General features: G+C 31.1%; 5 protein-coding genes and 1 long non-coding RNA gene across 11 annotated transcripts; 2 read left to right on the top strand and 4 right to left on the bottom strand.

The window, feature by feature from the left end:
* Positions 1 to 702: 702 nt before the first annotated feature.
* Positions 703 to 4,669, bottom strand: LOC137806100 (uncharacterized). 5 transcript variants are annotated; one of them, XR_016519760.1, is made up of 7 exons: positions 4,557 to 4,669; positions 3,728 to 4,216; positions 3,344 to 3,421; positions 2,861 to 2,959; positions 2,107 to 2,299; positions 1,448 to 1,814; positions 703 to 945 (listed from the first exon to the last, which is right to left on the bottom strand). XR_016519760.1 is itself a non-coding variant. In XM_068606051.2 (7 exons), exons 2-7 carry the CDS (start codon positions 4,019 to 4,021, stop codon positions 730 to 732), a joined length of 1,305 nt encoding a protein of 434 aa, XP_068462152.1. In that variant the 5' UTR covers positions 4,022 to 4,216; positions 4,557 to 4,645; the 3' UTR covers positions 703 to 729. The 5 variants fall into 5 exon arrangements, 2 of the variants coding, with proteins under 2 accessions (XP_068462152.1, XP_068462150.1); XR_016519759.1 differs by lacking the exon at positions 4,557 to 4,669 and adding an exon at positions 4,424 to 4,552; XM_068606051.2 differs by having other exon boundaries at positions 1,448 to 1,872; positions 4,557 to 4,645.
* A 4,034-nt stretch (positions 4,670 to 8,703) lies between these two features.
* On the top strand, positions 8,704 to 14,102 carry LOC137806101 (extra-large guanine nucleotide-binding protein 1). Of its 2 annotated transcripts, none has more exons than XM_068606053.1 (8): positions 8,704 to 10,040; positions 10,501 to 10,638; positions 10,728 to 10,832; positions 10,923 to 11,093; positions 11,517 to 11,694; positions 12,246 to 12,490; positions 12,961 to 13,124; positions 13,247 to 14,102. In XM_068606053.1, the coding sequence occupies exons 1-8, from the start codon at positions 8,985 to 8,987 to the stop codon at positions 13,836 to 13,838; spliced, it is 2,649 nt and encodes an 882-aa protein (XP_068462154.1). In that variant the 5' UTR covers positions 8,704 to 8,984; the 3' UTR covers positions 13,839 to 14,102. The 2 variants fall into 2 exon arrangements, with proteins under 2 accessions (XP_068462154.1, XP_090156626.1); XM_090300500.1 differs by having other exon boundaries at positions 10,928 to 11,093.
* A 1,214-nt stretch (positions 14,103 to 15,316) lies between these two features.
* LOC150028623 (uncharacterized) lies at positions 15,317 to 15,866 on the bottom strand. Its single transcript, XM_090300868.1, has one exon. It carries the CDS (start codon positions 15,689 to 15,691, stop codon positions 15,476 to 15,478), a length of 216 nt encoding a protein of 71 aa, XP_090156994.1. The 5' UTR covers positions 15,692 to 15,866; the 3' UTR covers positions 15,317 to 15,475.
* A 2,730-nt stretch (positions 15,867 to 18,596) lies between these two features.
* Positions 18,597 to 19,212, bottom strand: LOC150028624 (uncharacterized). Its single transcript, XM_090300310.1, has one exon. The coding sequence runs from the start codon at positions 18,996 to 18,998 to the stop codon at positions 18,777 to 18,779; it is 222 nt and encodes a 73-aa protein (XP_090156436.1). The 5' UTR covers positions 18,999 to 19,212; the 3' UTR covers positions 18,597 to 18,776.
* A 3,263-nt stretch (positions 19,213 to 22,475) lies between these two features.
* On the bottom strand, positions 22,476 to 23,293 carry LOC137806102 (uncharacterized). Its single transcript, XM_068606054.2, has 2 exons — positions 23,153 to 23,293; positions 22,476 to 23,008 (listed from the first exon to the last, which is right to left on the bottom strand). Exon 2 carries the CDS (start codon positions 23,001 to 23,003, stop codon positions 22,635 to 22,637), a length of 369 nt encoding a protein of 122 aa, XP_068462155.1. The 5' UTR covers positions 23,004 to 23,008; positions 23,153 to 23,293; the 3' UTR covers positions 22,476 to 22,634.
* Positions 23,294 to 24,294: 1,001 nt separating this feature from the next.
* Positions 24,295 to 24,966, top strand: LOC150028625 (uncharacterized). Its single transcript, XR_016519486.1, has 2 exons — positions 24,295 to 24,513; positions 24,684 to 24,966. It is a non-coding gene; the product is annotated as an uncharacterized LOC150028625 (long non-coding RNA).
* The last annotated feature ends 135 nt before the right edge of the window (positions 24,967 to 25,101 follow it).

Below are 25,101 nucleotides of genomic sequence, written 5' to 3' on the forward strand. Positions count from 1 at the left end.
CTTGTTAATTTAAATGTTGGAGAATATTTTGTAAGTGAACGTTGTTTATTCTCTAAGAATGAAGAAGATGTTCAGAAGACCATAACTAACGTGCAGAACAAGTTCAATAAAGACTTAGAACTTTTATGGAGTCAACACTCTAACAAGTTGTAGACTCTCTAAAAACATTCGTCAAATATTAATTAAATATTTTTTAAAAAATATTAAAAATAATAACAAAGGAAACATGATATTGATATTATAAAGTATTCAATGTTAATGTTAAAATGATACCCATCTTCTTTTCTCTAATGTCAAATATTAAAAAAGATATATAATTATATAGTTAGAGTATTAGATAACAATTGGATAAAGATGAAATAATTATAAAAAAAATATAAATGATCAAATTTTGACTTAAAAAAATTTATGAAACTGAATAAAAAAAATTAATATAAATTCGTTTGGTCACGTAATAAATACGTTTTAATAATTTAAAATGAAAACAAGTATGAAGATCTTATCAAGATATCAAGATGTAGACTGGAAGATCTACATCAATAATTTAACGTTTTAATTTTTGGCTTATTAATTAGTCAAAAGATTTAAACACTTGAATTCATATTTATTAGCAACAAGTTGCTTCTTACTATTTAGTAAGAGTGTATATTATAACTAGTGTGTAATATTATATCAAACTGCTATATGTAAAAAAGAGGTTGTAATGAAGTCACAAACTATGCATGAATGTCAAACCCCCTTTGTCCAAACTGGGACACAATATATCAATATTCCAAGAACAAATGAGACACATAGTGTAATAATGGCATATGCATAAGCTCTCCAAGGATAGTTACTTTCTCTCATTGCATTAAACTCAGCAGCAAAAGTAGAGACAGTACTCAAACACCCCAACAGACCAAATTGAGTTCCTGTTACCACAGTATCACAGTCCCTAGTGTGCACCTGCATCACAGAAAAGTAAATATTGCTTCTGACAAACAAAACCATATAATGCATATCCTCTTGCTTTTTATAGATATCAGCATATAACACCACACTATAAAAAATGAAAAAGGAAGAAAAAAAACCATTTAAACCAAAGGAGTAACAGTCCAACCACAGAAGCCACAAGAAATATACTACTTTGTATTGAAAGAATGGTAGAATTATAGAAAGAAAACTAATTTACCTATAGGGGTATGTCTAGCTCTCAAATCTAATAAGACATGATTAAAATCAATTGAAAACTATAAAATTAAGAAGAAGATTTATGTAAAAGCCACTAAATTTTGGAACTTCTCCTAGATTTCAACCAATGATAGAGACTGTGTTCAAAAGAGTGTATTAAATAGTGTTTTCATTCCAGCATTTCTGATCTAACTTAGCTTAGAAATTAGCTAGTGCAGTAAAATTTGGGTGGTGGTGGTGGTGGCATTGGAAGATGAATGATGAGAAAGAAACTTACAGCTTTCTTCACACTAGCAAGTGCAGCCATAACAGAAGCAGCAGATACATTGGCAATTAGAGTCCCAAAGGGAATCCATTTGAGGAACCCTGCCTTTCCTAAGCCACGACCATTGAGCCGTGCTAAGAACCATCTGATCCACACACCTATTGGTCCAACCATGCAAGCAAACCATAACTCAGCATCACTGCCATCATGCCTGAACTCAGCCCTTACTAATGCCCCAAAAACACCCCATAATACGCCTAAGATCACCAAAAACATCATCATAATTGTCAGCTGATGGCTATTGCTGTCTACTTTGCAGTTGATCTTAGAGCCATCTCTGCTGGCTCCACAACTCATTCTCAGTTTGTTAAGAAGCCACCTGAAACCCTTAGCAGTTTCAATCCCAAATATGATGGAAAAGGCAACAAGAAATAAACCTGAAAATTCCCAATAGTAGTACAAATTCAATTTTTCAATGAGCCATGCTGATGGATGAAAAAGAAACTATCCTACTTGGGTAAATACCTTCTTTAAAAACAACTTCAAATTCAAAAAACTTATATCTTAGATGGTCATGAATGTATGTTCCAACCAATGTTTATAATTTTTACCTATTGAAGTTTTGTAATAATTTCTCTTATAAAGCACCCTTATTCATCACACTTATATACCTACTACAAATCCAAGCGCAGCAAAAAGGCAGTGACCAGAAACACTGAGTTCAAGCATCTTTTGATTCCAACCACTGAAGGTTGTAAGGCTCCCTAAGTAACCAGTTGTTATTGCTATGGCTAGATGCTCTGACACATGAGATATGTCTCCTTTGAATACAACACCAAACCATCCCATTAGAAATGAACCTACCTGGAATAAAACGAAGAGAAATTTGCATTACCAAGTTATCCGAATCAGATTCATTTTTAATGAACTTCAAAATGGACTCAGGTTTCAGGTACACCTAAATAACAATTTAAACTTTTATTTGATTCATTATATTAAAGGAAGATCAAAAAAGAATTTGCAACTGTGTTCCATAAATAAAGGACTTAAGTGTGACCTGGAAGCAAATTTAAAATGTCTTAGATTAACTGTATTACAGGAAGATTGATCATAAATTTTTCTTGTATATTCTGTACATCAAAGATTAATAAGTGCCAAAACGAAAATCAGCTAATCTTCTGCCATGAGAAAAGGAACAACTACTTGGTGTTCAAAGTCAGATAATTCCTGTTTGGGCCAGCCTCTAGCTTCAACGATAGCACAAATCTTCCTTATTATTATACAAGATACTTTTAAACCTGTTGTTTTAATGCCTGAAGTCAATGTTCTTGAACAAATAATTCTTCAATGTTGGTCTTTGTGAATATGACTTAATCTGTATGTAACTGAGACAGAAAAGTTATGAATCTGGAAAAGAGGACGCACCATATTAGAAGGAAGGTCAAGGTAAAGAAGAGTTTGGTTGCTTGTCACATTGCCAATCCCAGGGCCAAATAATTTTTGCAGTGAATATCTTGTCAAGACCTGCATAGTATCATGACAACTTTTGCATTACAATATTCTTGAGGATAACTACTGCATGTGTCCTATCATGAAATTTGACAATAAAAAATTTATAACAGTGCTAATTCAGGCTGAAAACATTCCATAACCTCTCAGTTACAAGCAAAATAAATATGAATTAAGAAAACAGAACATATAAGTTACGCATTCTGCAAAGACAGTACTGAATGAAAACATTACACACCAAACACTGTTCTGCAGCTTCCTCATAAAAAGCAGATAATAATGCTACACCAAAGTATTTTACATTGGAAAATATTAACACCATAAGAATACTAATGCAGCAATGATATCATCATCAGTATATGTGAAAATTCAAGGCCAAAGGTTAAGCATATATATTACCCCAAGAATTCCAAAAACAGCTAAATGAACCATACATGAAGCATAGTCCAGCAACTTTGGCAAACCTCTACGAGTTTCCTGAGAGCAAATAACATGTAAAACACTAAAGCAGCATGAGATGGCATTCATCAAGAGATACGGTAACAACAGATAGAGTAAAGAAGAATGTTACTTTAATAATTCTACAGTAGAAGACACTGTTTACAACTGTGATATGACAGAATATAATTTCAAAATTACTCTATTTTAATAAAAAGTCATTTCTCTCTACAGATTACAACTTGAGGATTGTGAACCTATCACTACTCGACGATAAATTAACACTAAAAAAAACCAAAAACCAAAAACCTCCTACCCCATATGAAAGCGTTGAAGAGAACTCACAGGCTTTATGACTTCAGAGTCCACTATTGCACCTGTTGAAAGAGTGGAGTTTGGGTGCAATATTTTCTCCTCTGCAAATGGAACAACTCCATTTTCTTCTGACATGTTGTCAAAAGAGAAGCGGATGCTACCACTCTGACTGAACCGGGTGCTTGGAAGAGCTCTATCCCCAATGTCTCCAACCTCTGAAACCCTCTCACATTCATCATCATTATCTGTATGATGGCTTGCATGACTTGATATGCTCGTTGAACGCCTTCTGATTGAAGAACCCGTGGAACTCATTCTCTCCATCTGTACAAGAACAAGGTCCTTCTCACAAACACATGGTGCTTTTCCACTCGACTACCACCTAAAACTGCATTACTGCATCCAAACCTTGCATGTTTTGCTCTCTATTTTTCATCGAATCTAATTGCATAAACAGGTACTTCACTAACTGAACAACAATCTGCTACACATAGAGATGTGTAACAAAAGTCACTCTTTCTGTTTCAAAACAAAAATACAATACAACCAATCAGATACATAACACTATCTTTCATGTTTTAATAGCTAAAAAATGAACAATTTCAATACCAACATCAAGAAAACGAAACAAACACGTTGTAATAAATTTATTCAAGATGATGCGAACATGCTATCTACCCAGATGATGGTCAATGGATTACAAGGCTATGAACATATTAAAAATACCAGATTTTAAAAATCGCTTCATGGTTGCAATTTTAAAAATACCAAATTGTGACTAGGATTAACTGTAATCAAGGAAAGTTCAAAATTGAGGATTTTGGAGTTGTAATTGGAATTATGCATGAAGCAGGACAACCTTTGAAGTTGTCGTTGAACATACGCAAACGAAATTCAAAAGGGATATTGAATTACTGTGCTAGACCAAACAAATTAATAACCAAGTAAATGTTAACCAAACCAAAATGGCATAAGATAGGAAATTAAGGAGATTCTTACCTAAATATGTAAATCAAAAGCTTGATTTTCATCACTTGGATGTGATGTGATTAATGAATAATGGAATGTTCCACCTCTGCAAATAAAGTTACTTTTAATAAATCACTCTCTCTTTTCCTTTTTTTCAATGGTTAAAGTTACTTTCACACTTCACTTTTTCTCTTCCATTCATTTACATGGTTTTTCCTCTGCAATACTAAATATTAATATTAATAACTATTAATTATGAACATGAATATTGTAAGAATTAAAGGTATACTTAATGTTTAAATTTATATTTTATTCAATATGGATTTTTAAAAATGTGAAATCAGACTTATTTTATTAGAGGTCATACAGAAGGTAATAAATTTAAGATTTGAAAACTATATGAAATATAGTGTGTTAATATGCATTATTTTTGCTTAAATAAGAGTCTGAATCATAAGAATAAAAATATTAAGATTTATAAAGAAAAAAGTCTTAGAAATGATGTGACATATTCAAACTTACGAAAGTATTTCAAATATAAAAATGTTGTCCGAAAAACATAATCTAAATCTAAAAAATTATTTTCAATTACGTAACAATAAATAAATATATTATGAATTGTTTCCAAATTTTCTAATACAAAATCTAAAATATGGACAACCTACACTTTTTAACACCTGATATAGGTGGAAGAATAAGACTTTTGCTTTCTGGAGTCCCATATATACTAACAACACCCCTATATAAAGGGAAAAAGGATTAAAAATATCTAGTCCACCTAGGTTTAATCTTTTTTAGGCGTTTTCTTTCTGCACCTTCATAGTTTCTTCTTAGACATCCATAATTCTTTTAATTCCAAAACTACCCTTCTGCAAAAAGTGTTGAGTTTGTTTTTTTATTTTCAAACTTTTCACTATATAATTTTATATTATGAATTGTAGAGTTTAGAAAGTATTTTCTAATTCTAAAAATATAATTTTATATTTTAAATTGTAGAGTTTAGAAGGTATTTTCTAGTTTCAAACTCTATAATTCAAAATATAATTTTATATTTTAAAATTACATAATTCGAAAAAATATTTTATAGATTCTCAAATATTTCTACAGTTTAGAATATAATTTTTATTATGAATTGTAGAGTTCGAAAAGTATTTTTTGAATTTTCAAATACCTCTCAAACTTTATAACTTAAAATATAATTTTATATTATATTTTAAATTTTCAAATACCTTTTGAAATCTACCACTAAAAATATAATTTTGTATTGTAAAGTTTAGAAAGTATTTTCCAAATTCTCAAATACCTTTCAAATTATTCTAAATTTTAGAATTCAACATTTTTCTGCCCATAAAAAATACACTTACTCACTTCATAAAAAGTTGAACATTATTTCTGTTTTATTCCATTATATTACTTTTAAAAGTTCAAACTTTATCTATTAAAAACACAAAAGTTATAATATGTGTAAAACTTTTTAAAATATGAATTTCTATCATAAAAATTGAAGTATAAGATTTTATAACTCTTATACTTAAAGTAAAGACAAATTAAATAAATAAGTCTAATTATTTAAATGTATGTAAGTTATATATACACCACACATTAGTTGGAAACCTTTATTTATTTTTTTGACACAATCATTAAATATTGATTAAAAATATTTTTTGAGTTAGTGGATCTAGCTTATATTTAAAAAAAAAAATTACATTTAATCATTTATACGTTATCTCATACTTAGTTATCACTTTTGTAATAATTCATATAATTAAAAACTCTATTTATCTAAATTGGTGAGTCCCTAATTATTCATCTATTTTTTAGGATACTAATTTCAGCTTCTCACAATCCTATGAAACATATACATAGTTTGCATCAATTTTGACTTGGTATGATCATTTGGATAAGTGTGTATTAAATCTGAATGATTCCTTCAACATCATTCCAACAACCTTATTTAAAGGTCAAAATAGGGTAAAATTCCAAATATCATGCTACATAATATGATGTCAAGGGTCTTCACTCCTATTTTTAATTTGAATAATTCTTTCATTTTTTCCTAATAATAATGTGTTGACAATTCTATTTAAACATATAAGTTTATGTTATTCATCATTATTATATTATTATAAATTAATTATTAAATAGTTGTTTTAGTCACCTTAATTTTGGGGAGGAAGACAATCAGAAAAACAACGTTTGTTTTGGTCAAAACCGAAAAAACGTGTCTCTTTCCTGAAACAGTTGTTGCATTCCGACCAGTGGACACAAAATGCGTATCATGCCCTCTAACTTCAAGTCAACTCTCTCTTCTCTTTCTTATTTACTCACCACATTCTTTATTTCCAACAACCAATCAGGAATTCCCAAAACTTCGTCATCTTTTCATCTCATTCTCCACGGCAGATATTTTATCACACACTTAACAATTTTTAGTTTTATATTTGGATTGGTAGGATCCGTACGACTGATAGAGATCTTATCATTCGATCAGAGCCGATCAACTTGACCGAATTTATTATGTCTTACAGAAAAATAATAAGATGAATCAGTTATTAGGTATTAGGTAATATATTCTTAATCATAGTTCAAATTCTCAATTCGGCCAAATAACAAAATGTTCATGATAATCATATAAGTACAAATGTCAGTCATCATTCAGTACTAATAGCACCGAGTGTCGAACATCAAAGTCTTATTTCAGCGTCGAGGTGTCTTTTGCAGGTACGAGCTTGGATTTCACAGATACGAGGAAATTAGAGAAGTGAAAGAAGTATACGGAGATCATTTCGAGTAGAAGTGGAAAAAGGTAAAAGGAAAACAATGGATCTTTTGATTCCAACCTGTTTAAAAACAATTTCCCATTCCAAGACAATATTAATTTTTGAGATTTTTTACCAATCTCTTAATTATCAAAATAGATAACATTTTAAAAAATTATTAAAATAAATAAATCGTGTTAAAATATTATGATTTTGTTAAAAAAAATCGTATAAATTTAATGTATTTAAATTAAAATTGTGTGAAACTCTCACTTCTTCTATATAATTGTATTTTAATTAAAATTATAATAGATGAGAAAATTTACTATTTTAATAATTTTTAAAATTAATTAATAAAAGTCCTAATCTTTGTGTTATGAGGAAAAGTATACTAAGTATAGTTTTGTTTTATGGCCCCTTCTTTTGTCTTTTGCGTTGCGTGTGAATTAACGCGGTTAAGATGACTGGTTTTTCTTTGTACAGTTTTGGTAGCAGAAAACGTGATGATAAATGAAAAGTTAAATAATAGTACAAATACTAATACTACTACTCCACTCATTCCATTCTGACTTACAGATTTAGTCATAAAACACCGTATTATCTGCTTCATCACTGTGTACTCTCTTTTTCAATGTATACAAGTTTATAACAAGTAGAAGAATGTCATTGAGTTTCACGTGTAAGAAATTGCATTCTGTATTTAGTTAAATGCAGACAAAATTGGAAACCAAAGAAAAAATCAAAAGTTAAATAACTTGTATCAATCAAAAGTGTTGTATTAATTACCTACTTTATTTTATTTTGTTTGATGTATTTATTTATATATTTTTTTATAAACTATATTATTGATGTATTATATATAAGGTGTAATCATAAAAATAAAACCTCTTTATCTATCACATATTTTATTTTATCTTTATATTTTTACCCTTAATCGTCTTACATTGATTAAAGATTAACAAATTTCATAATATATGTGGATACAAACCTCATCTTATAAGTCAGTTTTATGAGATTGAGTTAGATTTAAACTCCACGTATTAGAGTCATTGGTTATTAGATTCAATGATTGGTTATTAAATTTATCAGGTCACTATCAGTAACCGAATATTAGTGAGTGGTATAAGTCGTACTACCCCTGTGAGAGTACACGTATCAACAGAGGTAGTTGGAATAACACGGTAGTTTGAAGCAGTCTGAGTCAGCATGCATTTTCCTCGAATTGTTAGGAACACGTCCACTGCTTACTAAACCATAATTTTGTCACTATTTTCACTTGGGTCAACCTTAGTTTCTTCACTTCTCACTTCTCCTTCCTTCCAATTCCACCATTCTCTCTCCTGCTTCCAATTTTCCTTCTCTTCTCTTTCCAAAACAACACCCTCCTTCCATTCCACACATGTTCTGAGGCCTTATTTCTGTGTTTTTCCTTCATTGGGTGCTCATATTTCCCTCCTTTGAAAATGGGCTTTCCCCAAAAAGGATTCTTTTGAGAAGAGTTTGTGAGTGCTGCTGTGCTATATTTTCTTTGGGTTTGGCCTCAATTGGGACTGCATGAAATGGCTTCTCTTCTGAGAAAGCTAATGCCTTCTTCTGTGCCTGTTGCTGCCGTGGATACTGAAGACAGCATAAGCAGCAGCTATGAGTACTCCATTGCTATGCTGTATAATGGCCCTCCTCTCTGTCACTCCATTCCTGAAATCCCTGCTTTCAAAATTGACCAAATCCCAGTTGCAACCATTGCTGCTCTCTCTCATGATGACTTCTCTGTCCCAGTAATCCAACCTCTTGGCAAAAGCCTTTACAAGAGGAAGCAGAACCTTTGTTCAGCAGATTCTGCTGTCCCTTCAAGCTTGGATTCTGGTGCAAATGACTCACCAACACTATTGTCTGGTACTGATGGGGATGACATGCATGAGAGTTTGGAGTCTTTGAAAGTGCCCGGTGATAAAGATGGTGCCTTTCTTAACACCACAGAATCAGGTTCAGGTTCAGGTTCAACCTCTTTTTCTGCCACCTCTGATGGGATTTGTTCTCTGGGAGAAGCAGAGCAAACAACAAGTCCGAAGCATGTGAGGCGTGTTTCTGCAGTGACCTTCTGTGATCCTGAGTCAAACTACATGTTGGAGAGTGAAAGTGATGAGTTTGGTGATTCTCAGGTTGAGAGTGCTCCTGTGATGGAATGTGCAGTGAGACCTGGGAAGAAGGGTTCTTGCTATAAGTGCCTCAAGGGGAACCGATTCACACCGAAGGAGGTTTGCATTGTCTGCAATGCAAAGTACTGTCGCAGCTGTGTGGTGAGAGCCATGGGGTCCATGCCACAGGGAAGAAAATGTGTGACTTGCATTGGATACAGAATTGATGAGAGCAAGAGGAGGAAACTGGGGAAATCTTCGTGGATTATGAAACAGTTGCTGTCTGAGTTTATTGTGGCTCAAGTCATGGATAATGAGAAGTCTTGTGAAGAAAATCAAATACCACCAGAGCTTGTTTTTGTCAACTCGCAACCTCTGAATCGGGAACAGCTTTTGTTGCTGCTAAACTGTCGAAATCCCCCAAAACAACTTAAACCAGGATCCTATTGGTATGATAAAGCATCAGGACTTTGGGGAAAGGTGAAAACTTAATCTCAACAAATACTTACTTTAATTCAATCTGTTTAGGTCGTTCCTATGGGTGAAAACTTTATTAAGCTCATGTTCAATAAGCTCTTATTATTATCTGAAAGGTTATGTCTTAAATTTGACCATAAAACTTAATGACAAACTGAATTGAAGTTATTTTGGTAAAATTCATGAAGAAGCTTAGCAAATAAACCAAATAGAGCTTATAAACGTTTTTTGTGGAGATATCTCTAGAATTGGTTTTAAGTGCTATAAGACCAGCGAGGTTTACACTCACTTATATACTATGAAATGTTTTTATCTCTAGTCCATGTAGAATCTCCTCCAACAATGCCCTTCAATGTGATTTCATTTTACTTCCAAATTTAGTTCATGAATCTTTAAATCTTCAACCCTATTAAAGTTTTTAATCAAATGAAGTTCTAATCTATTGTATTGATTGACTATACAGGAAGGTCGACCACCCAGTGAGGTTATCAGTCCTCAGCTGGATGTGGGGGGTCGCTTGAACAAGCATGCAAGCAATGGAGACACAAATGTGATTATAAATGATCGTCTGATTACAAAAAAAGAGCTATTTGTACTGAAGGTTGTTGTCTTGAACATTATCATATTTTATTGCTTACACATATTTTTGAGAATGTTAATCAAACTTTTGTGCTTCATTGATTGTTGCAGTTGGCTAGAGTGCCATGTGAGGGAACACCAAACTTTTGGGTGAATGCTGATGGATCATACAGGGAAGAGGGACAGAGGAATGATAGGGGCTGTATATGGGAAAAGGTGATCAGTGTTGAGATGCATGTTTCATTTCATTGTTTGGCTTTTATAGCAATAACAGCTCACCAATATTTTTGGATTTCCCTTTTGCAGCGCAGAACAAGGTTGGCTTGTGCAATTCTGTTTTTGCCAGTTCCTTCTAGGTCTGCAACTCTTTCTTGTGAAGGTGAAACACCAAACAAAGACAGTCTTCCTCGGAAAATACTTCACAAATTTCTACTTGTTGGTTCTGTCAATTCTGGTGCATCTACTATATTTAAACAGGTAGATTTCTCCTTGAGAAAACTCATTTTTTTGCTTTGATTCATGTACTCGTATGCATGGGGGCTTACTGAACTGGCAGAACGCGTGTAAATTTAGTGCGTTTGCTGTGATTTTAAATGCAGAGAGATAGTCCAATTCATTTACAGCTCTTGAATTTACCTTTTAGTATCAAAATATGGACTATGTGTGTCATATCAATATAGAGTTGTGGGTTACATTGCTAGTTTTCATGAGGTCCAGATAACTTTTGAGTGCTTCATCTATACCTTCAAAATTTCTTGTTAAATTAAGTTGAAATTTTTCAAAGTTTGGAGTTTACATTCCTCTTCTGGCGTGTATGTGACTGCTGTTCGAATAATTCTTTATGCTTTTAATGAAAACCTTCATTTTGAGTGACACTAAAGACAGAATCTTTTATCTTAGGCCAAGCTTCTGTATAATGTGCCTTTCTCTGAAAATGAGCTCCAAAATATCAAGTTGGTGATCCAAAGCAACCTGTTTACCTACCTTGGTATACTGCTGGAGGGGCGTGCAAATTTTGAAACAGAGAGTTTGTTGGAGAATAGAAGAAAAAGGCCTGTGGCTGAATCCACTTCATCAGGTAATTGTTTCTCCCTTCTATAAACTATTTCTATTTGGACTTTGGATGAAGTAGGGGATAACAATTTCTTGAACATTTTCCCTTGCCTAAATTTTCTAGATAGTGTAGACTGTTAAGCAAGTTGTCTTCCATAAAACCTTCCTTTAACAATGTTGAAAATAAGAGAAGAAGTATTGCCAACTTTGATATGATATCCCCCTTTTCTCAACTAGAAATGCTTAAGCTATTTATGTTTGGGTCTTACAGATTGCAATAAATGCACGGCTTTCCTTGTTGTAAACTATGTAGTCTATCTGATTTTGTATTAGTAATTTAATACAGAACTATTCTTCAGACTTTCATTATTTTCTAGACTTTATCAAGGGCCTATGTGCAATGTGATTTCAGTTCTAATAGAAATCTTTTCATCTTAGTTTTGTGCTTATGTTTTCACATTGGTCCTAAAAGATGGTAGACACTTGTTAATTAGATGATAGAAGAAGCTTGTCTGCTATTAGTTGGATTGGAGATTAGTGCTATGGAGTGAAGTCACTAATTTCAATTTGCAACAGGGAATATCAGCAGTGATGATGTTGAAACAACACCCTATTCCATTGGCCCACGTCTGAAAGCTTTCTCAGATTGGCTACTCAAATACATGGTCTCCGGTAACCTGGATGCAATATTTCCTGCTGCTATACGTGAATATGGACCACTTGTGGAAGGTGTGTGGAAGGATAAAGCCATTCAAGCAACGTATGAGCGGCGAAATGAACTAGAAATGCTACCTAGAAGTGCAAACTATTTTTTGGACCGTGTAAGTTGATACTTAGTTGTCCATCTGCTCATCTTCACATGAACATTAAAGATCATTCATTTAAATTCTCTAGTATTAATGAAGCTATATGATTATTTAGTTCAATTTTTACTCATATCCTCTATTCCCACCTGTTTCAACATGGAGTTTGGAACATTGATTAGTTGACACATAATGAGATGATGAAACTAGACAATAAATTTGCATAGTTGTCTTTCAATCCCTTTTGAATGCTATGTGTTTCAATGAGGTTCATGACTATCTAAATCAGTTAACTTGATTACTAGAGATTTTGTGAATTTAAGCAGTGGTGAAATTTTCTTGAAGTGATAAACTTTAGTTATAATGATCTGATGAACAATTTATTGTCTCAGCTCACAGTAGATGAATAAATCATTTTGATTGTGAAGGTATTTGGTTATCAGTGAACACAAGGTTTTGATCAAAGTCTCATTATCTCTCACATGCAGGCTGTTGAAATTTCCAGGACAGACTATGAGCCATCTGATATGGACATCTTGTATGCAGAGGGCATATCATTATCCAACAGCCTCACTTCAATGGAATTTTCTTTTCCCAGATTAAGCCGTGAAGACTCTTTGTGTCTTGAGTATCAACATGACTCTTCTCTCAGGTTCTCACCAACTTCATTAGGAATATAGTAACTAATACTTACATTATACATACACATTTAGCTATGCTACTTGTTTTAACTTGTTAGGTGATTTCTTACCCCACTTTATGTTCCATTTACAGATACCAACTGATCAGATTACATCCTAAAAGCCTTGGAGCAAAGTGCAAGTGGTTGGAGATGTTTGAAGACACAGATGTTGTAATGTTCTCAGTTGCTTTATCTGACTATGATGAGTACATTACAGACAGTGAAGGGGTTTCTACCAACAAAATGTTGGTAGCCAAGGCTCTCTTTGAAAACATCATTGCACATCCATCCTTCCATAACAAAAAATTTCTCCTAGTACTCACCAAATTTGATCTACTTGAGGAAAAGATTGAACACATTCCTCTAGCACAATGTGAATGGTTTAGTGATTTCAAACCATTTATCAGTCACAATATGAAGAAAGGTTGTGGCAATGGCAATAACCCTTTGTTAGCTCAATCTGCTTTTCAATACATTGCTATCAAGTTTAAGAGATTGTTCCATTCTCTCACTCACCGAATCCTCTTTGTTTCACTGGTTAATGGGTTGGAACCTGATACTGTTGATGAAGCTCTCAAAAATGGAAGGGAGGTTATGGAGTGGGAAAAATGGGACCCCTCTATTGTAACAGATCCAAAGTCTGAGATGACATCAACAAGCATTGAGGGGCCAAGTTACACATAATGTTAATTTTCTCCAAAATATTTGTACAGAGAAACTTGTAAAGTGGTTTACAAGAGTTCATGGTTTTTCATCTGGGGATAAAAGTGATAACAAGTAAAATTTTGACTAGATTCATTAGGTTGGACCCAAATTATTTATTTATGATCTTGTTCACTTGTATTATAGATGTACTTATACACCACGAAACTTAAAGGGGAAGAACATTGGCCATTTTGTCATGTGTAATATGAAGTGAACATAATTTGTGTTCTATCTTTTTGTGAAGAGAAGAGAATTATTCATTTGTTTTCATCGAACCCTCAAAGTGGGTTAAAGTCCATTAACCAACCTAATAACAGGATTGTGAAAGAATAATACAAATTGAACTCTAAAAGAAATAAAAGCAGAAAAAAAAATATATATATAAAAAAATAGAAACAAACAGACTTCAACATTTACTTGATAACTTGATTTTGAATTTTTAAAATAAAAAAATATCTAATTTATATTGAATCAAATCTATTAAATGGATTGTATTTAAAATTTAAAAATATGAATTTAAATTTAAAGTAATAAGAATTTGAATAATTATATATTGAACATGAAGATTTATATTTTTTTTCTCTAAATTGTGTATTTGAATCAATAATCGTAATAAAAAGCATTTGAATATTGCCAGTCAATCTATCTCATCCCATAATTCCTTTAATAATTGATATTTATATCATTATTAAATGAAAAGATATATATATATATATATATATATTAATTTAGATATTTTGATTTTATTTTATTTTTTTAAATTAAGACTAGGCCGTGAACTCTAGTTTTAGGTCTTGATTTTCTCTCTCTAAATTTTAAAGCAATTCGGTAAAATAAAAATTATGAATAAAGATTTAAAAATCTTGTTTCTCTAATCCAATGAGTTTTCATAAACAAATAAATTATTTTAGAAGTGTAAATGTTTTATTCACAAAAAGTTACTAACAAAACATTAAACACAATGAAATGATAATCTTTCTTTTATTCTTATAATTTTTTTAATTAAAATTATTTTCACTCTTTTTCTGTTACAATATTTTTAAATTTAATTTTTTAAGCAAGACAATAAAGACATATATGATAATCTAGTTAAAAACAATATGAAAAAATCTTACTTATTTTTTCTTTATTTTCTTACACGAACAATTATATATTATTATGTTTTGCAGGGTTATTTATTTGTTTGTTTCAAAATCCTAATAATACATGAGAAAGACAAATATGCACGATTTCATTATTTTTTTCTAGCATCAATAATTGAAATCACTTTGATATTATATTTACATATAATTTTCTTTATCTCTTATACATCCCAAATATATTCTTTCAGAACTAAAAAATGGATCTTCATAAATATTATAGTAAAATTATATACTCAAGGAGAACCCTTTTTTCTTGAAATGGTTAATAATTAATGATATGGTACAACTTTTAACTAGAGATTCTTGAATTTAGGGTTTCCATAAACACTTTTAGCATTGCAGCAAAAAAACCAGCTACTAGAGAAACCAGTTGTTCATTTGCACAACCACTCATTTCCATTACAAACTTCTATGAACTAAATCATATAGAACATGAACAAAGAGACAACATTTTTTGAGCACAAAACAGAATCATCAGCATGGCACAAATCTATCCAAAAGCAGACACACTGTTTCCTCTGACATAGTAGTGTCTCTATGAACAGCCATGATCATCCCCTTCTGAAGAACCTCATTCTTCACTGCATGTTCATCTCCTTCTCCCTCTTTGCCTTTGGAAAAGAGGGTCTTGCAGGCTTTCTCTCTCAGCTTTGTCAGCTCCCCCTTCCACACCTCTACCATGGCAGACATTTTTCCCTCACCACTCACAGATAAAACTATGTAATGCAAGAACTGATAAGCCCTTTAGCTCTCTTCAATTTGTGTTTAAAAATGGTAGATGATTGGAGCAAAACTGTTGATGTTTATATAGAACTAGAGAGAAGAATGAGCCTGGAAGTTTCTTGAAAGAAGGTGTGAAAGTTGCATAAGAGATGTTTTGGCAGCTCTTGGATACAGTGGCAAATATCAATTGGATATGCTCTATTGTGGGATATTCTTTGGAAGGTTTTTTGGCTGCTTGTTATTCATACATTACATTCCATGAATGGTGCATATTTCACTTCATAATTTTCTTACTTTGACTCGTGGAATACTTCATAAAAAATTAGACCTAATTATTAATAATTATTTACAAAAATAAATTTAAGGATGTATTATGAGGTGGACTTTAAGCCGAGAGTGACAGCTCACGTGCGTGAGATAACATATTATGGGTGGTCCGATAACGACCCGATAGCGGGTGGCCTGATAAACCCAACAAATACTCGTTATGATAGACTTGAAATGACTTTGATACCATATTACGAAGTGGACTTTAAGCCTAACTTAATCCCATAAAATCGGCTCTCATGGTGTTGAAGTTTACACTCACTTATATACAATAGATTGTCTTCATCCCTAGTTGATGTGAGATCTCTAATAGGATGAGAAATAAATATTCACACGGGTATTATCTAATTTTGTCTTGAAATTCATGAATTTTTTATACTAAATAAATTTGTATATGGATAATATTTAATTTTTTTATACCGGATATGAATATAAAAATAAGTGTATATATTACACATGGCTCTTTTGTTTCTATCCCGTTTAAAATTACTAAACAATAAAAAATCATTCTCACTATTATTTTTGGTTATTGGGTTAGTTTCGTTTGAAACATTTTTATTTTCACTACATAACTCTTTTCAATCTCTCTATCAACCAAGTTTACTCATATATACCTAAAATATTTTTTCTCTCTTCACAACTATGATTACATATCATTTTTTTTAAGTGATTTAAATGATGTGTTGTATTTTAGGAAATACAAAATCTTAATTTGATCAAATTAAATCAATTTTAATATACACATTTTAATATTTTCATTTGTTAGTTTGATTTTTTTTTGTCAATGTCTCACTCTTAATTTGGAGTATTCAATAATGCAAACTTTTAGTTTGTTAGATAAACTAAAATTACTCTTTTGTTTAAATAATCTTTTTTTTTTTCTTGCATGCGATTTTTCAGTTCTCTCTTAATGTTTATGCACCAATTTCACTCACTAAGTTATTGTTTTCTCAACACTAGCCGCAAAATAATGAATGTTATAGTTGTGATGGAATTTCAATAATATATAATTGTTTACTATTTAATATAGTTAGTTAGTTTTATAAAATTATTATTTAGTATTCTATTTTAAATTTTATATAAGTTTTTTTTTATATTTAACATTGAAGAAAAAAATATACGTGTCATTTTAACATTAAATTCTTGATATTAATATTTTTTTATAATTTTAATTTTATAAATAAATATTATATTAATATTTAGAATAGTAGTTACATATTTACCTGTTACGAGATAGAGATAAGATCTCATCCCTACAAAAATCCTCATTAATTAAACATTTCAAAAATAAATTAAATTAAAGTATAGGTTACTCACTAAATTAATTTTTAGAATTATAGTAGCAAATAACCATTTTTTTTTAGGTTTTGTCGTGCTGCATTGGTCCAGAAATGAGTCAATAATGACATATATATATATATATATATATATATATATATATATATATTATTGTGTAACGTTGTGAGAACCACAAAAATGGTTATGAAACAGACAACACAGTGGTCCTAATTTATACTATTTGATTCTCAGACCAAACGTGCTTTTACATGTTACAACCTTATAATTTCTTTCTTAGCACCTTCCACCTTCTTTCTTCAGTTTATATCTATGACAAAATTCTTACTCCTGTTTAAGTCATTTAAAAAATATTATATCTTATTTAAAAAACCCTTTTAGGTATAAAAGATCAATTTCTTAAAGAAAATACAAATACCATTTTGTAGTACTTTTGAATTAAAAGTTCATCATATATTAAAATTATATATTCACTTACCTTCTTTATTACTAAAATGTTTACCTATAAATTTCAAAATTATATTCACTTACCTTCTCAATTTCAAAATATTATTTATCTCTTATTCAATTTCTATCAATTTTGTTGTGAGATGAACACAATCTTACAATCATCTTTTAAAATAGTTCTTAAAGCTCTTTTAGTTCAAATCTCAAATTTTTAACATTATTTCTTTCTAATTCAATTTCAGTAAAACAACTACTATTTATTTTTAACACTCATCATCTTAACTCCAACTAGATAACTTTGTTTCACTAAAAACCACTACTATTTATTGTTAATATCTATGTAGAATACGAATACGGACACATAAATACGTGTCCTACACATAAATACGTAGGACACGAGAACACAAATCTATATATTATATAATTTTTGAATTATATAAATTAAAAATAAATATTTATTTGCAAAAGTGTGTTTTAGATTCTTTTGAGAGAAGAAAGATATTTTTCATGAATGATTAAAAAAAAATTGTTCCTTATTTTTATAATCATAATAAAAATTTATACAATAAATTTGAGTTTTTAAAAAATTATTGTATTTATACCTTTTAAAATTGTGTTAGAACTGTGTTAGAATTTTAAAAAATCCAACAAATATATTTTGAATTGAACACTTCATCAATAAATATCCTACGAGTATTGACACCAATAAATGTCCTACGAGTATTGGCATACTCGGTGTCCTACAAGTACGGTGTGTTCGCCCATTTAAAAGAAGTGTCGGAATCTTATAGGTTAATATATATGCATTAGAAAAGCAAGATACATATAGTTTATTTATGTATATCACTTCTTCCGTTGAGAAAACTTGATGACAAGAAAAAAGGAACAAGAGATGAAATCAAACATGACTCAGATGAACACGTTGAAGCTAAAACTAAGACCTCAAAAACACCAACCAAACACATGATTATTGTTTTATCCATCAAGCACTGATGCAGTCCACAAGCATGGAGAGTGAAGCCTCGGAACACATGAACCTAGGCGTTTGAACTTGCATGTGTTGGCTAGAAGGCACCACAGGCAACCCAGTTGAAGATCTCTTCTCCTTTTCTAGAATCCCCTTAGAAGGGTTTCTGCTAGCACCAGACAAAATGGTCTCACCCTTTTCCTTCAGCTTGCTCCACATGTCCCTTGGCTCAAACATCTTCTCCTAAAGCCCTAAACAGATGATTGTTTGAAGGGTGATGAGAAAAATATAATATGTTTGGTTTAGATTAATCTTTTCTTGGTGGTGTTAGAAACTTTCCAAGTACAAATGATGATGATGAAGAATGAGGTGAGGTTTTATATGCAGAAAGAGAAAGACGGTGAGTTGATGAAGAGATTTAGATAACCTTTTCTATCTATCTGTGTGCTTTTGTTTGGAAAAGATGAAGTTGAACTTATCTGAACTCTCTTTAAAATATTAAAAGATATACAAAAACAATGGACTCTGGAATTTTCTTTCTTCCTGCATAACCCAATCAGTATTCACCTCCACTGTCTAAAGATACACTTCACATTTAATAAATTTATATTTTATTTTTTAATTTAAAATATTATTATATTATTATAAACTGTATCAAATGTATATTTTTTACTGCTTATAGAGTCTGAAGAAACTTTTCCCTACATTATATACACCTCTTTCCTTTGATCTTGGAAAATTCAAATCAAGTTAAATAACTGGATTAAGTTTAACTTTACAAATTCGTTAACAAAATAAATTCAACTGATTTATGATTTATAAGACAGATTTGTATCTACTTATATTATAAAATATTTTTATATTTTATCTCAAATTTTGATATTAAAGATAATGTAGAAATAAAGAGGTAGATTCCAAACTAATATATGGTATCTGTGCCCAAAACATTTTTTCTTACGAATTAAAAGCAGCTTTGGTTGCTGAAAAATCATATTAAAAAACTGTGTACAAATTGGATTTTATAATACTTCTTATCTCTTCCAAGTTTTTTAAGGAATTTTATTTGCTCTTATCAACATGGAGTTCAAAATAAGTGAGCTATTCATGGCGAAAGATTTCTTGAGGAAGTTGAGTTTGAAAGAGAGAAAAAACAGTGTTGTATATTGCTTGGAAGTGATGGAAGTACCTTTGGTTTGAATGTGATTAGTGACTAACTTTCTTGGAATTTGATAATAAGGTGAAGAAAATCCAAGGATTTAAATCTAAATTTTAAATTTTTTTAACTCTAATATTTTTAGATGGAATAATGTGTATACTTATAAATTAGCAAATTTCACTTTTAAACATGACTAATGAAGATTGGTAGGATTTTATGTCCTGTTTCGTGTTAGTCTCGTGTTAGTCTCTGAATATCTAATTATTAATTTTCTGGATAATGGTTGAACCACCAACCATCTTGGTGGTTCGCATTTTATATTTAATTGTTATTGTCGATAAAAAAATAAAATTCCTCATATTCAAGGAGTTAAAACTCAATCACCTTATAGTAGATGTCATTAGAAAGATCCCCACAGAATTGCAATTTTGGATGACTATGTTATATTTCTTGAAGAACATGGGATTCAATTGGATTTTAACCAACTTTAGTTAATCAATGTAAAAGTGAATTGATGTCATGAATGAGAAGTTAACATCAGTGGTTGATAAATTACCTAAATGTGGTAAACAAATTAGTTGTAAATAGATATTAAAATAAAAAACACTGGATTTGAGTATTCCTGCTTGCAGGGGTGGTGATACACAAATGGACTGATTTTGATTTTGACAAGCACCAGATGGATGTAAAAATGTTGTTTTAAGTGGCAAAATTGATGAAACAAACTATAAGGTGCAACCAAAACACTGTTTCAGACGTTTCAAAATCTATGGCATGCAAACTATCACTTATGCTTTTGAGACATTTGGTTAATGATTGCATATATTTCAAGTTCAGCAGTGCAAATAAATTTGTCCTTTTTTTGGTATTATATGTTGATGACATCTTGAAAACCAGGAATAATATAGGCTTGTTGCACAATACCAAAATATTCCTCAGAAAAAACTTCAAGATGAAAGATGCTGTGGACACCTTTTTCTTCATAGAAAATCCAAATACTCAAAATCATTCTCTAGGTATTATTGATTTATGTTGAAGATCTCAAATCGACTTGAAATTAAAATATTTTATTCTTTATATGTGGGTGTAATCCTTATCTTATAAGCTGATTTTATGAAGTTGAGTTAGGCTTAAAGTTCACTTCTTAACATGGTATCAGAGTCATTTAAAACATATTTTAGTGAGAGTTTGTTGGACCTATCGTACCATCCGCTATCGGAACACTCATAACATATATTTCCACACACCAGTTTTGTTTCTAGAGTAAAAGTATTGTAGGATTCTTCTAACTTCAATCCAAACATGCACTTAGAATTTAACTGAAGCTCTCATTCTTTCTATTTTAGTTCACTGTCAAGGATATTGGTTTATGTATATAAACATGGATTTTGAACTATGGATTCCTGCATAGTGAGTGATAATGACAAGACTGAGCCGTCACACACAGTGGCTGATTTTCAGGCAAGGGAATTGGTCAATTTATAGTGCAGTTAGATCTCTGCAGCAATTTAACATATGGAGAACCTTTTAGATCACAAAATGTCTCATCACAAAAGGGTTGATTGAATATGAGAGGCTTCACAAAGAGTTTCATTTCACACACTCTAATCAATGAAGGTTTCAAGCAGGCCAATTCATAGTTATCAGAGTTAAACAAGCAGGATATGTCTACATTTTTTAAGGCCTGATAATGATATGCAAGAGACTTCAAATTGAGCAAGCACTAACCTAATGAGTAGAGTACTAAATACTAGACTGGGTTTACAAAGATGCCATATCCAAGTCTCAAGTTGGATTTTGCAACTTGTGATATAATCCTCAACAAAATCATCAGCTATATAATATGGCAGTTTCTTTCAATAGTACAAGTAGCATACAACGATGAATGCTCCTTTTCTAAAATAGATTTATTTCTATTAAGAAGTGTACTTTAACTATAAATCAATCTTATAAAACCAGTTTATAAGGTAAGGTTTGCACTTATCTATAAAAGATTAAATATCCTAATCTCTAACTTCATAAAACCAATTAATAAAGTGAAGATTGCATCCACCTCTATAGAAGATGAAATATCTTAATTAATAGTCGATGGGAGATTTTCAACAATTTCAATTCAAAACGTTATAATAATTCAGTATGATGATAATGTTGCAGTTGTAATTGATCAAGAAGGAAATCCAAAAGAAACTCGAATCTTTTGCGCAATCGTCCGGGAATTGAGACAGTTAAATTTCACTAAAATAGTTTCATAATACTGATCTTGAACCTTTTTCAATCATCAGAAATGGAAAAATATGCAACGTTTTTGCTTCTGATAACACAAACTGGAGGTGCTAACTTCTGATTTCTAGCAAACAACTTATTTTCCAGTTTTCAGTGCAGTAACAGATGCAAAGAAAAATCTGCTTTTTCATAACAATTACGAAGCCAAAAGAAGTGGATTTCTTATTTAAGCAACAAATTGTTGCCAAATTCTCAAAAGGGTGACATGCTTTTTTTTCCATACCAGGTCCACAAAACAGATCCCATAAAGTTTTCATGTAACAAACCAGTTCACGTTGTGTACAACTCTTCTCTCCAAATAAATTCATATGGTACTATTATGCCCAGAAATAATATATTCAGTTCCACATCATATCAAGAAACAAATAAAGACACAACCTTTTCCCTTTTTTGGATACATATATGAAAATAGTGATCAAAAGTTCATGAAATTCTCACTCAGTCTCTTCCACATATGCTTCAATTCGAAGAAGGACAAATCCTACTGCAACCCCAACAAGAACAAGCCCACTCAGGATGCCAGCAATTTGGAAAATCTCACCAGCAGCATTGCAGGTTGAGGAGGCAGCACCTCCTCTTCTGCCCTTAGATGGATATTTCAATGAGCTCACCACCTTTGCAAAGCACTGCTCAGTGCACACAGGAAGCCCTAATGATGTCACACTGTTCTGAGCCTTCAACCCTCCAAAATGGTTCACCCCTCTGATGAAGTTCACACTCCTCTCCCTTCTTCTTCTGCTGCCAACACTGGAGCTGCCCACAACAGTGATTGTGGCTGGAGTTGCTGCACTAGCCATGGCCATTCTCTCTGAAATCAGAAAACATTGTCAAAAATGAAGGAATGGTAAGTTAGTGAGACACCCCTGAATATATATTGAAGATTGCTTGAACAATAGAAACAGGAAAAAGTGAGACAAGTGTGTAATAGTGCAAGTGATATGAGTAAACCAACCTTTGGTGTTGAAGCTGCAATGGCTTTTCTATGCCCTGTTGTGTGGTTCTTGAAGTAGAGTTTAAAGTGGTGTGGAAGGGACTTTGTATAGTTTTGGATCACAGGAATCAAAGGATAAGGTAGAAAGAGTGTGGTTGGTTGATAAGAAAATGCGATATCTTAGTGATTTTGTGGCGTACATTTTTATCATTTGCTTGTTGAGTTTACTCATTTTGATTTGATGAACCTTTTTCGGCTAGCTACTTATTGGCTTTCAGAGTTCCACATCGTCTGAATGAAATAATAGATGATTCAACTAAATAGAGTTCTAAGATTTATCTTAATTTTTTAGAAATTATTGGTTTTATTTTACTAAGACATTTCATAATGCACTTAATTTTAATATCTATGTTTGATTTTTTAAATTAGATTCATTAATTTCACTTCATTTATAATTTATAATGTTTCGGTATGATTAATATATAGTCTATTGCAACATATAAAATTAAAAAAAATTAACCTCAAAACTCTTAAAATTGCTTATTGGATTCAAATGAAAGTATCTTCAACCCAAAGAAATCATATGATCTTTTATTTTTATTTTTATTTTTCATTGGTAAAAGATGTTTAGTTGTTTTAATGTAATTAAAAAAGAAACTTAATATTTTTTTTTTCTAAAAAAATATTGGTTAAAAATGTCATGGTAATATCATTATATTAAATCTCTTATTTATAAATTTCATTAACAGTTTAATAAAGAGAATTTTGCCGCCTACTGTGATACTACTTAATTTCAACTGTATTTGTTCAATGTCTAAGGGACAAATATTTTTAAATTTTTATGTTTAAAAAATAACGATTTTATTATTAGCTGAATTTTTTTATTAGTATTTACTAAAAACATAAAATTCCAATATTATATTTATAATTGAATTTAGTTATAGCTAAGGCCATAAATTGATTAGAGAAAGATCATAAAGGGAGAGAGAAAAAAAAAAGGCAAACTTACGCATGAACGTGAATTTAAAATTATATTTTTGAATTAGGTATTCTGGAAATTATTTATAGATTTCTTGATACGAAACTTTAAGAATATTATTTTGGATTGAATAATGTGTCATTTTTTTAATGGACTTTTTTTTATTGTGTAATATAAAATTTATCTTTTTTTAACAAGAAAGTACATTTTGGATGAGCTCAGCAGCACTGGTCAGAGTTTCTGGTTGTTTTAGCTGTATCTGACATGAAACAATCACTCTCAGCTTAGAGGATTTGAGCTGCTAAAAGCCATTCATCTGGAACCAAATCCCTTTGACATGGAGAGAGATATAGTAACTCCAACTTTCAAATTGAAGAGACCACAATTGCTCAAGTACTATAAGGTGCTGTTGTCAAAATTTTGTAACTATTGAATCAATTAGCAGTTTGATTCACAATTCCTACCAAATATGCATCAGTTTTTGACTTTTATGCATCAGTTTTTGACTTTTACACTCAGATCTTTGAGTGATTTACTCAATAAATATTACTCATTGTGAACATTATTTTGCAGGATCACATTGATCTACTATACAAAGAAGCAAAGGGAGCAATGTAGTGAACTATGATGCAAGAAGCCACGCTTTGTGCAACGATTTTTCTGAATTCTGGCAGTTATGAAGCAAAATCCATTTGGCATTCTGCATATTTTGGTTCATCATAGTATTAATTGATGTGAAAAATCATAAACATATAAGATAGAATAGCTCGTATATGTTGAAACAACAAAACTTTTTGTAAAAAATCACAATAAATTGTGTGGCCAATGCAAAATATTTATTTCTTTTGGCACTAAATGCTTTGTTCTTTCATTTTTTACACTTTGGTTAAGCTTATTATTTCAAGAGTACAGTAATTACTCAGTTATATACTTTTACAATTGATTATATAACAAAAGCTATTTATATGTAACCGTTTAAAGTAATTAGTAC

Source organism: Phaseolus vulgaris, chromosome 3, assembly GCF_051622355.1.
Source record: "Phaseolus vulgaris cultivar YP4 chromosome 3, ASM5162235v1, whole genome shotgun sequence".
NCBI classification, from domain to species: Eukaryota; Viridiplantae; Streptophyta; class Magnoliopsida; order Fabales; family Fabaceae; genus Phaseolus; species Phaseolus vulgaris.

Bases quoted from the DNA above. Each gene is read 5' to 3' on its own strand.
- LOC137806100 (XM_068606051.2), bottom strand. From the start codon at position 4,021: ATGGAGAGAATGAGTTCCACGGGTTCTTCAATCAGAAGGCGTTCAACG. The intron at 3,422-3,727 runs GTGAGTTCTCTT...ATTTGCTCTCAG, and splicing joins ACTCTGAAGTCATAAAGCCT to GAAACTCGTAGAGGTTTGCC. The intron at 2,300-2,860 runs GTGCGTCCTCTT...GTTTTATTCCAG, and splicing joins TTGACCTTCCTTCTAATATG to GTAGGTTCATTTCTAATGGG.
- LOC137806101 (XM_068606053.1), top strand. From the start codon at position 8,985: ATGGCTTCTCTTCTGAGAAAGCTAATGCCTTCTTCTGTGCCTGTTGCT. The intron at 10,639-10,727 runs GTTGTTGTCTTG...TGATTGTTGCAG, and splicing joins AAGAGCTATTTGTACTGAAG to TTGGCTAGAGTGCCATGTGA. The intron at 11,094-11,516 runs GTAGATTTCTCC...CTTTTATCTTAG, and splicing joins CATCTACTATATTTAAACAG to GCCAAGCTTCTGTATAATGT.
- LOC150028623 (XM_090300868.1), bottom strand. From the start codon at position 15,691: ATGTCTGCCATGGTAGAGGTGTGGAAGGGGGAGCTGACAAAGCTGAGA.
- LOC150028624 (XM_090300310.1), bottom strand. From the start codon at position 18,998: ATGTTTGAGCCAAGGGACATGTGGAGCAAGCTGAAGGAAAAGGGTGAG.
- LOC137806102 (XM_068606054.2), bottom strand. From the start codon at position 23,003: ATGGCCATGGCTAGTGCAGCAACTCCAGCCACAATCACTGTTGTGGGC.